General features: G+C 42.6%; 1 protein-coding gene across 1 annotated transcript; it reads right to left on the bottom strand.

The window, feature by feature from the left end:
* Positions 1-2,176: 2,176 nt before the first annotated feature.
* Positions 2,177-7,639, bottom strand: NR0B1 (nuclear receptor subfamily 0 group B member 1). The gene is made up of 2 exons (XM_007991346.3): positions 6,427-7,639; positions 2,177-2,532 (listed from the first exon to the last, which is right to left on the bottom strand). Exons 1-2 carry the CDS (start codon positions 7,592-7,594, stop codon positions 2,288-2,290), a joined length of 1,413 nt encoding a protein of 470 aa, XP_007989537.1. The 5' UTR covers positions 7,595-7,639; the 3' UTR covers positions 2,177-2,287.
* Between the last annotated feature and the right edge of the window lie 4,609 nt (positions 7,640-12,248).

The following is a 12,248-nucleotide window of genomic DNA, read 5'->3' as shown; positions in this document are numbered from 1 at the left end:
TAGCTGACCATCTGGGTCACCTGCAGATGCCCTAGAGAAAAAGGCTTGTTCTCTGATGGGACCATTAGAAATGGAGCTGCTGATGGACTCGATATTTCTGATATGGGATACAAGAGCCTGATTGCGTTCCTAACTTGTGATTCTAGCCGAAGGCTGCAATTTAGGAAGGGGCACACCACAGGGTATGTGACCCCTCTGCCCACCCCTGATAGATCAGACTCTCAGGGACGTCTCATGGCTATTGACTTATGTTCCACTTTCCAGGTTAGTTGCAGTTTGCAACAATGGACTGATAGCCTGCCTTTACTTCCCTTGCCTTTCTCCTGTTGTACACACCTTAGTAAGGCAGTTTGATCATCCAATGCAGCGTCCTCAGAAAAGGATTGATTTTTGCTAGGTGTTCACTAAATAAATGATCACGGAAAAAGGCATGGGGGGTGGTAGGTAAACCCATTTTGAAAAAATATTGAAAATCAGGATTTTGCCCTGACCGCTTCCTGAACATGAAGTGTCTTTCTGGTTAAGTTGTATTAAAATGTTACTCTGTGAAAATGCTTCTGTCCCCCTTACACGCAATCCTTCCGGAAGGTCTGGGTGAAAAAAGAAGTGATTAGGAAAATTTGTAAAGCTGGGATTATTGAATGGGACACATTGATTTTGTAACAGTCGAGAAAAACAACCCTGACACCTGGGAAGGCTCAGGGGAGGAGGTAGGGCATTCATGATTTTTGCTTTCTGGAACTGCTTCTGGAAGCTTTCCCCTCTTTTCGAAGAAAACTCTTGTGCTGCTTTTGCAAGTGCTGCAGGCGCTTTGGACTCAGACCAAGGGCTGAGCCTAGATGGCACGGGACAGCGTGACTATGAGCTGGCAGCAGAGGGCCAGCTTCCCCTGCATGTCCCCGCAGAACGTGTCCAGATGCCATCTACACTCACCAGGCAGATGAAGTAGTGTCAGTGACAGAACTATTTGAGACTGACAGCCCCAGGCAGCCCCTCTAAAACCGGGGCTGACCTGAATTACTTTCACTGGACTGAATACCTTGGGGCAGGAGGCTCCTCGGTGGGAGGCCACACTGGGGGCTGCCTGACCGATGCATATCCTGCTGGGGTGCCCTAACATTTTTAACTCTTTGTTTCCAGGGGACCACATGAGCCCTCAGGGATTATGTGTGTGTGTGTGTGTGTGTGTGTGTGTGTGTGTGTGCTGTGACTATCATGACGCTTTCTTCAGCCCTACTGCATTCCTCTGAGAGCCTGATTTCGAGAAAATGTCCATAGGATTCAACAGACTGCCAAAGGGGTCTGCACAAAAGGAAGTTTAAGACTTCCTGCAATGGGTTATTACCCTAGACTAGATATACTCATTAATAACAGGCAATTTATTGCCCATAAACAAATAGACATATAGTAGCCTAAATTTTATCTGGAGACAAAGAAAAACTAGTTCTATGGATGATAATTAAAGGGGCAGCAGGAGTCAACAATAAAGTTGCTTTGTGATTTCATGCCATGCTTGTTCAATATACCAGTTACAAACATAATGTATCTAAAAGATGAAGCATAATTAGTGGTTTTATAATGATGTTGAGCTTTGTGGAACTATAACCCCTCGTTATAGAATGTATGTTCCTTGTGAAACTTTAAATCCATAACTGTGCACAAAAAAGATACCCCAAAAAGCTGAAAATCTCTTTCACTTCCACGTGTCTTTATAATTACAGATTGCTTCTTGACTCCAGTTGGATGCAAACGCAGTCTTCCATACAGCTGATGGAAGTGGAAATGAAGATAGAGCAAAGTGACCTGCCACTGATACTGGCACATAATTACATTCAATGTCATGATGTTACTTCCAAAGATACTTTTTGCTTATGTTGGCTAGTTTTAATAGTTTTTGAAGCCTTACTTAAACCCTGCTGAAACCTTTTTCAATCAAGTTAATGGTTAAGACTTTAAAATTTATTATAACAATATGTACAAATTTGATTTGAGTAGGTTCCCTGAAATTGCTACACTTGTGAAAATAGCTTATTATAGTAGTACCCTGCTATTTTTAAAAAGATGTACAGAGATATGTTACCTGTTGGCAAATGTCTTCTTTAACTATGGAACAGAGAAATTTATAACTGTCTGGAATAAAAGTATTTCTTTAATTGAATACAAAATACTCTGCATGTAAAAATAATAAGAAAGTTTATTTTAAAATATTTTACACTCTTTTGCCCACAGCTCTTTATTCTTCCCTCATGGTGAACTGCAGTACTGCATTTGTGTGGCCCACAGGCCTTTACAACTTTGTACAAAGCATTTCCAGCATCATATCATCCATGCTGACTGTGCCAATGATGGGCCTGAAGAACAGTTCAGCAATGACATTGGCATTGATGAATCTCAGCAGGAAAAGGGTACTATTCAGTTCGATGAATCTGTCATGGGGCCCTTGGTGCGTCATCCTGGCGTGTTCACTGAGTATCTGCTGAGTTCCCCACTGGAGTCCCTGAATGTACTTCACGCACTGCAGGCCCGGCACGTCTGGAGGGAGAAAAATCTTTGTTATAAAACAGCTCACCACAGAGTCCTTAGATAGCTTTTTAAAAATGCCCATTTCTGTTTCGTCCCAATTAAAAAAGACCCCAAGCTTCCTGGTTAAAAGGGTAAAATGTCAAACCAGTCTAAGTTTTCAGAAGCAACATGTCCAAGAATGAAACATCATGTGATCATTCTTACTTAATATTCACTATGTTTGTATGCACACGTTTGCAAATACACTGGCCATGAGCCAACAAATGCACACAATTTAATATGACAGTAGAATATAGTTTAATGAATCATCATTCCAGTTCACTTTCTATGCAAATATGAAGAAGTTCATGATATTTCAAGAGGTGGGCACTTTACCTATGAGAAACAAGCCATGAGAAACAAGAAGCGTTGCCAGATGGCAAATGCTTTTACCGTTCTTCTTTGAACTTCCCACCATTATACTGATGGTTCAGCCAATGGTGGTAAACTTCACAGCCACAAACTTTGACACACAGTTTCATTTTACCTATTTGGCTGCAGGCCAATATTAGTCTAGAGGCCCGAATAATTTGAAAGCTAACAATAGCCACTTAGCTCATTGTACCATGATTCCTGTATCGGGGAAGGTTTTGAAAAAAATAAAAGTGATTCTTATGAATATTCGAAAAAGGCTCTTTTCAAAAATATCAGAGTAAGAAGTTTTTGAACATTCTTATAGTCATTAAAAGTTTAAAAAGTAAACATGAAAACATCACGAATTGCACCATGATTCAAAAATAACTTTTGTAATAGAAAACACATGACCTTTTGCAGTATAGTGTGATACCTAAGTAAAAGTGAATGAAATACAATGCAGGAAAGTTTAAGAGCATGTAAGTTTTTATAAGGAAAGTAATAAGAGGAGGCTGCTTTTGAAGGTCCTTTGATCTTCCATGATAATAATATCATTGCAAAGTTCTTTAACTTGTATTCAAGTAATTAGCAGTTGACCACTTGGTTTAAATGATGCTAATGATGATTGTAATCATTTTCCTCCCCTTTTCCTAAAAAATTCAATGGAAAAGTATTTTAAAAGCACCATGCCAATCATCACAGAGCAGCAGAACCGGTGTTCTTAAAAAAAAATATTAATGGTAATAGGCGAGAGGCACTCCTATTACAGGCAAATATCAAATCTCATAAATAAAATAAGAACAAAATTAAAGCAAGAATTTTAATCCATATTCCAATTCTGATTACCCTAGTTCACACATTATCATCCCCTACTACCTACCACTTGAGATCCAGGCTTAAGACCCAATTTCGCTTTGTTTGAATTCCATCGACGAAAGTAGGAAGAGGCTTGCATGAAACTCCACCAGAAATCTGAAGCTTCTCTAGGTCTAGATTCATGACTTGTGGAAACTTCATCTTGTGAATGCCACATTACTTCTCTTTGTGTTCACAATATACCCCTTTACCTTCTCCCCACCCAAGTGGTTCCCCCCAACACAGACACACACAAACTGGCCTTCAAAATAAGGTCAGGGAAGAGAAAACGCAAATGGACTCCACAGTTTTATATCTCCTTAAGTTTGAACCCATATATATATATATATATATATATATGTATATATATATATTTAATATATTTAAATTTATTATATGGGATATACAAAAGACAACCTATATATATTTAATATATTTAATATATTAATATATATTTATTTAATATATATTTATTTAATATATATTTATATATTAACATATTTAATATATTTTATATAATATATATTTTATATTTATTTAATATATATATTTATTTAATATATATTTAATATATAAAATATATTTAATAAATATATTTAATATTTAAATTTATTATATGGGATATACAAAAGACAAACAGCAAAGAGAGGCCACACTCTCAATAGGTGTTACCTTTCTCCCCAATATAGGTACATTTGAGTTTCAAACACACTCAGCTTAGCTGGTTAAACTCATACTGAGAAAGGATTAGGAAAAGTCAATCAAGAACAAGGAAGAAGTGTGCGCGTGTGTGTGTGTGTGTTTGGTGGGATAATAATTCGTTCAAACCTCACGTTTCATGACATAGAGACCTCAGCTCACCCCAGTGTCTATTATATGTTACCTTTTTGCTTATACCATTGTTTTCCAGACTTGCCTGTGCATAAGAAGTACTTGTGTGTGTAGTTGGGGGTGGGAGGGAGTAGATAAAAGTCTTTCTAGGCTCCTGCCTTATAGATTCTGATGCAGTAGCTCTAGCCCAGTGTCTGCAAATCTGCATTCATAATAAGGGTCACAGATGATTCTCAAGATAATTTGGAAAACAGTCTTCTTATTCCTTCAGCTAGTATTATTAATCATCCACTACGTTCCTTGTCCTGTTGGGATATAAAGGTGAAAAGGGCTAACCTTCCAGAAATTTACATTCCATTAGTTTCAGTATCAATAGTTTCCCTCCTTCCCTTGACCCTGTTTTATATACTTTTAACACACACACACACACAGACACACACACACACGCGCGCACACTTCTTCCTTGTTCTTGATTGACTTTTCCTAATCCTTTCTCAGTATGAGTTTAGCCAGCTAAGGTGAGTGTGTTTGAAACTCAAATGTACCTATATTGGGGAGAAGGGTAACGCCTATTGAGAGTGTGGCCTTTCTTTGCTGTTTGTCTTTTGTATATCCCATATAATAAATTTAAATATATTAAATATATATATTAAATATATTAATATATATTATGCACTCTCAAAAATGCTAGACAGGGGGCCAGGACATAATCAGAGATTCCAGCACCAGGGAAAAAAGATACAAAAGGAGCATTATGGAAACTATCCCAACTCAAGTTGCCTGGAAAATTTTTTTCCACTTCAATCATTTCAAAAGGACGCTAGTTGAAGATGATTCTAGCAGAGAGAAACACCCAAGACAAGGTGCCTGGCTGTCCAGGGAGATGTTCCCCCAGTGATTTGGTTGCACCCTGTGGGACAGTGTGTCCTGCACCCAACAGACAACCTGAAAGTTTGGTGCAGCCGACATCCCACAGGGCCCAGAAGGTAGGACCTCAGGTGCCACAACACACCAGCCATTTACTTTGGAGTAAGGTCACTTGGGACCTTGGGACACATCCACCTACACAGTAAAATGCGGTGGGGGAAGGTTACAGAGCAAAGGGGGTTGATTAGGAGGTCTCTAAAGTCTCTTTGAATTCTAAAATACAGTGTTCCTGCTCTCAGTCCCTAAAGTGACTTTTTTTTTTTCTTATCCCTTTGCCAACCTGTTATTCTTCACAGAGATTTGGAGGAAGGGATAGTCCAGATGCTTAGGACCATACAAATAACCATTCAGAGGCAGGCCCATGAAACACTACATCCAGTGTACTGTCTGACAGTGTCCCTAGGGAATAGTCTCTCTATGGGACCCTTTAACAAATGTTTCCTTTTTTGCTAGCCTTAATAGATCTCCTCCCCCCAAAAAAGGTTCTAGTAAATTTCAGAATGGAGTTTCAGAAATCGATGTTGCAGAATCTTCAGTGAGCAGAAACTTTTTTTAGAAAAAGATATGCTCTGGACTTCAAAGAAAGCTAAAGAAAGAATAACCATTTCCCATGAAGGCACAAACTTTTCTGTAGTAAGAAACGTGTAAAGAGCTAAGTACAAACCTAAACAAACAACTCCCCTCCTCTTGGCTGAGTTTCTGACAGCAGCCCACCCAGGAGAAGTGGTTCCTGGAGCCCCCCCACCCCAACTCTGCTGAGTTAGTCATGATTTCTTCACCTTTTTCCCGACACTCTCCTGATCACTGAAAACTCCTTACTGACCGCGCCCCTAGATAGGCACTGCCTGATGCTTTTGTGAGCTGGGAAAAGCCGGCGCCCAAGGCCAGTACCCTTACCCGGGTTAAAGAGCACGGTCCCCTTGAGGTAGGCGTACTCCTTGGTACTGATGTTCAGACTCCAGCACTTGGAAAGAAAGCACTTGATGGCTTGGACCTGGGAGGCGGAGGGCACCTTCCTGGCCTCCGCCGGCGGTGCCAAATGGGGCTGCAGCATGGACACGGGCAGTGGCTCGTCGCCCCCGGTCTCCCGCCGCCTGGTGGTGAGGATCTTCTGCAGCATGCTGGGCTCCGAGACTTCTACAGTCTCGAACTGCAAGCGGTCCTGGGCCAGCTCAAGCATGAGCAGGGACGCCCAGCAGTTGCGCACCAGCACCAGCTGCTGGTCCAGGGGCAGCACCTGGAAGCAGGGCAAGTACTTGACGAAGCGCAGCGTCTTCAACAGGCCAGCTGAGGCTGCCTCGCAGACCACCTGTGGACTCTTGAGCGCCACTGGCCGCAGCGCACCAGAGGAGGTGTCCCACCAGGGGGCCCTCGGCCGCTCCTCCGGAACCGCCTGCACTTGATTTGTGCTCGTGGGCATGCAGTAGAGGGTGCTGCCCTGCTGCGGGTGGTCTTCACCGCAAAAGCAGCAGCGGTACAGAAGCCCCATGGCCCGCCCGCCTGCTAGCGCCTCTCTACCCCCTGGCCTCTGCGCGAAGTAGGAGCGGTCCCACCACGCGCCCACTGGCCGTGCCTCGGGCGCTGCCGGAGCCACGTGCGTTTGCTTTGCGCTAGTGAGCAAGCTGTAGAGGATGCTGCCCTGCCGCGGGTGGTCTTCACCACAAAAGCAGCAGCGGTACAGGAGTGCCACGGGCCGCCCACCCGGAAGCCCCGCTCTGCCCACCCCGGGATCAGAGCCGCACGAACAGCCCCAGCACGGACCCAGCGTCGCCTCGGGCGCCTTCGGTGCCGCGTACGTTTGCTTTGCGCTCGTGAGCATGCTGTAGAGGATGCTGCCCTGCCGTGGGTGGTCTTTACCGCAAAAGCAGCAGCGGTACAGGAGCGACACGTTCCGCCCGCCCAGCAGCCCCTCTCTGCCCACCCCGGGCTCATCGCCGCACGAACAGCCCCAGCACTGATCCACCAGCCGCGTCTCTGGAGCCTCAGGAGCCGCGCGCGTTTGCTTCGCGCTCATAAGCATGTTGTAGAGGATGCTGCCCTGCCACTGGTGGTTCTCGCCCGCCATGGCCCGCGGCTCCCGCAGCCCGGTTCTGCCCAGTGGCTGCCTCCTGGGACCTATTTATACCTAGCGCGCACGCAGGCGCGTCGGCCGCCTCGGTCTGGGCAAGGGCGCGGAGGCGGGCAGGGGGGGCGCGGTGCTGCGCTCCGGTGTATTCGCCCATGACCTCGGTGGTTCGAAGGGGCGGGTGTTCTTTAAAAGCTGAAAATGGAAGAGGAACAGCAGCGTGGGAGCTCCTGGACACTTCCCTCCTTCCTCTCATTACCCCTTTCCCTGTCTCTCAGGAAGACCGGAGGAGAGCGAGCGCCTGGATGCTGTTGCAACTCTTTCCATTGAACCCTCGCATCTAATTTGTTCCCTTTATTGGGAGGGTAGGGGAAAAGAGGAAACATCTACTTCTATGCTCTTTGTAAACTTTCATTAAATTATCACAGTTTGTGAGACTCATATTTGTATATGGATAGAGAGGTCTCATTTTCTGAGACCTTGAAAAATACAGAACATAGACAAACATTATATGGGAACTCGGTGGAAATGCCCAATGTCAGGCTCCAACCAGACTTTCGAACTCTGAATCTGCATTTTAACGGTGTCCCCAGGGATTCACATGCACCTTGACGTTTGAAAAGCACTGGTCTAAATATGCTAGCATAAGCGCTCAGTTTAATTCCATCAGTATTTATAAGCGCCCACTATGTCCTGGATGCTGTGTTAAGAGAGCTGGGGGCAGTGAGCAGAATGTAAAAGTGCCTAAAACTTAGGAATATAATAATCACGAGGGGATAATATTGTTACAGTGAGAATCGTTTTCATTTTAGTATATGTTTTTTTTTTTTTTTTCTTTTAACTTTTAGGTTCAGGAGTATATGTGAGGGTTGTTATATAAGTCAATTGCTTGTCGTGGGGGTTTGGTGTACAGATTATTTCGTCACCCAGGTAATATAGTATCCAATAGGTATTTTTTCTCATTCTCTCCCTCTTCCCACCCTCCACCTTCAAGTAGGTTCCAGTGTCTGTTGTTCCCCTCCTAGTGTCCATGTGATTGTGATCTCTTTATTTAGCTCCCACTTACAAGTGAGAACATGTGATAATTTGGTTTTCTGTTTCCGCGTTATTTCGCTAAGGATAATGGCCGCCAGCTCTCATTCTTTTTCATGGTTGCAGCGAGAAATTTTGATCCTTGTAAAAGTATTCCATTGGTAAGTGTGTAATTAGCATTTCTTTCCCCACCCTTCCTAAGTGAATCATGATAAATACAAGCATCAGGAAGCCTGGATCCATTGGTCTTCACTTGCCACACAGCTGTGAAGACATGGGGCAGGGAAGGGTATTGGTATATACCAGCTGGTGTAGAATCATTTTTACTTTTTCCCTCCCTCCCATCCTCCCTCTTTTTGTTTTTGCTTTGTTCCTTCCTTCCTTCCTTCCTTCCTTCTTCCCTCTCTCACTCCTTCTCTCTCTCTTTCTTTCTCTTTTTCTTCTTCTCCAGGACCTGGAATTCTCAGCATAAGAGGAAAACCTAGGAGACCCCCATTTTGCTTGCAGGGTGAAATTTTATTCTGCCTGCCAGAGGCCCTAAATAACACAGTGGTTAAATCCCTGGAACTAGCACTAGATCGCCTCAGTTTTAATCCTCGCCCTGCCACTTTGTAGCATCGTAACCTTGGGCAATGTATTAGTTTCCTTGTTGCTGCTTTGCTTACCACAAATGTAGTGGCTTAAATCAACACAAACAACACAGATTTTTTATGTTATAATTCTGGAAGCCAGAAGTCTGAAATCAGTTTCACTGAGCTAAAATCAGGGTGACATTTCTTCTGGAAGCTGTAGGAAAGAATCTATTTCCTTGCTTATTCTAGCTTCTTGAAGCTGCCTAAGCTCCTTAACATCTGATCACTTAACTCTGGCCTCTGCTTCCATCCCCTTCTCTGATTCTTATAAGAATCTTTGTGATTATAATGGACCCACTCAGATAATCCAAGATAGTATCTCTATCCAAAAATTCTTAACTTGATCACATATGCAAAGGCCTTTTCATTCCATAAGTTAACAAATGCACAGGTTCTAAGGGTTAGGGCATGGACATCTTTGGACATTATTGAGCCTATTACAGGAAAGTTACTTAAGCTGTTTGTGCCTCAGTTTCTTCATTTGTCAAACATGCACAACAGTGTCTGTGAGGTAATTTTTATACATGGGTTAATTTGCGTAAAGTGTTTATAATAATGTTTGTTACATGGTAAGTGGTGGATGTATCAACCATTTTAGGACAATGTGGAATAACTTCAGGGTTAGGAGGTGTTCCTGTACCAGCACTGCCACAATTCTGTCTCTCCTAGGGAAGCCACACACACATAGTTTCCACCCAGAAGATTTTATCCTACTTTTTTGTATGTCCACATTTCTTGGCCCAGACTCTAAACACTGGATGGGTCACCTGGTTCACACAATATTATGTATTGACAATGCTGTTTCATGGGCTATTTCACTATTTGTCATTTCCAGTATTCAAGCTACCGTTTGGGGTATCGTCATTACTGCTTCAGCAGTATTGTGGCAGTCTTCACTCGCCATACAGCCTCAGCCCTCAAGTGCCACACAGGTACTGAGATCAGTGGCTTAATGAACCCACCAACCAGACTAGCTGAAAAACCCAGCTGACCTTAGTCCCTTCCTTATGTTGCCAGAGCTAGTCACGATTTCATTTTCTTCCCAACACCTGATGTGATGTATTTAGTTGTTCGATGCTTACTGATTGTGTCTCCTCCACTAATATAAAAGTCCTCTGAGGGCAAGGAATCTGTCACTCTGTATGGTATCCCAGTAATTAGAATGATTTCTGACACATAGTAGTTGCTCAAAAAATATATTTGTTGGCAAACTGTACCTTGAGAGAGAGAGAAGGCTATGGCTCCTACTGTCAATGTGCAGGCCAAGCACTCCTACCCAGCTATCGCTGCACTGACCCTGGAAGGAGGACAATGTAGTAGGCCTTGTTAGACTCAGCATTTTCTGGAGGCCTGTTTTGCTACTCAGAGTGCTACAAGGACTGTGGTAAAGTAACAGGAAAAGTGGGTTAACAGTCAAAAGACCTGGCCTTGAATTTGGGTTCTTCCACTCTAACGGAATAACATTAAACAAGTCATTTAACTTCACCCTTCTCATTTCTGAAGTGGGGACAAAATTCTATGAACCAATATTAATATGTACACTCTGTTCTAAGTCTGTAAGAGAGTTATTTTGCTTTCTTAACATGGCTGTTTTCAGAAATATTTGCTGACTCTTCCATTACACTGGGATATAAATAAACAAGTTTACACTCATTTACTTTCTAATGATTTAACTTTGAGCAAAGTATTTAACATTATCTTAGCCTTTTCATCTAGGAAATAAGCAGTGCTATAAACTAGCTTTAATACATGCACCTTGGTCCTGTATCTTTCTAAATTTGTTTCAGCTCATCAACTAGTTTTTTTTAATTCTAGAAACTTAAATCCATTTTCTGTGAGCAATCATTCCCACCTCACACATATCTGATGCCTTTGAATTTTAGGCATTGTCTGAGGTTGAAACTTAAGTGCAGTGCTGAGAACCATGAATTTGTAATATATTAGAAATTATAGTTTCTCTTCTTTCTCATGGGCTGAGTCTTCGGATTTTCTTACTCGTGTTTTCCTTCAAGTTGCGATCTTCTATTTGCCGCTCTGAAGGACCTTCTAGGTTCTCTGGATTGACTTTTTCTAAGAAGAGATTGCCTACTTGTCCTTCACAAGTATTCATCCTTGAAAACGTCACGAGAAAACTGACTTCATCTTTCCACTTTCCATTTGTTTCCCCTGAACAAATAGCTCCTGAAAAACAAAATCGTCCAAACACACCAGAGCAGAGATTTGCACAGATTAATGCCAGCTTGCTGGTTGCTACAGGATTAGTAAAGACATAACCTTCTAAGGCAGGCACAACCCTTTTCATTTGATTTGTTCCGTGTCCTCAGACCACTGTGACACCTAGACAAAAGGACACTTATCAACTGCACCTGTCATGTGCTGAGTTTGTCCACAACTGCAATTTGGATATTTACACTGACTCATTGTGCGATGACCTTGGCCAGTTGGACACCTGTTCTGCGGAATCCATTATCTGCTCCAACTCAGGGTGGGAGTAAAGCTGCTCTGCCTGCCTGAATGCAACCTTCAACTTCAAAGTAATGCAGTTTTTACTAAACGATGTAGGAGTGAAGTACAGGTGGGGATAAAGCTGGGTAAAACTGTAAAATTGACCTTTTCAAGCTGCTCTTGACCTGGGAAGCCATGGCGATCTGAAACACGATATGAATTTTTAACCTGGGCTTAAAAAAGCTACAATGCCTTCTAATTCAGTTCCTTCAGTAACAAGTGACAGGGAGTAACAATAGTGTTTTCCTTGTTTTTCAAAGTAAATATCAGGTAAACGCTATTGTAGATAAATACTAGCTGATAAAACCAAGTGATCACCTTTTACCTTTCCCTTTCTAAGACCCAGAATGTCTAAAGCTATATTTATGAAAGAATTAATAGGCTTCTGGTGATTCATGAAACCCCTAAAGAAGATCAAATCATTATTCTTTATTTCTTTCGATGTACTACAATGAAGTTAATCAGCTGCATTAGGAGTCACAGAG

The sequence above is a fragment of the Chlorocebus sabaeus genome, chromosome X, assembly GCF_047675955.1.
Source record: "Chlorocebus sabaeus isolate Y175 chromosome X, mChlSab1.0.hap1, whole genome shotgun sequence".
NCBI classification, from domain to species: domain Eukaryota; kingdom Metazoa; phylum Chordata; class Mammalia; order Primates; family Cercopithecidae; genus Chlorocebus; species Chlorocebus sabaeus.
The sequence above is the reverse complement of the archived record's forward strand: the minus strand, read 5'-3'. Positions and strand labels throughout refer to the sequence as shown.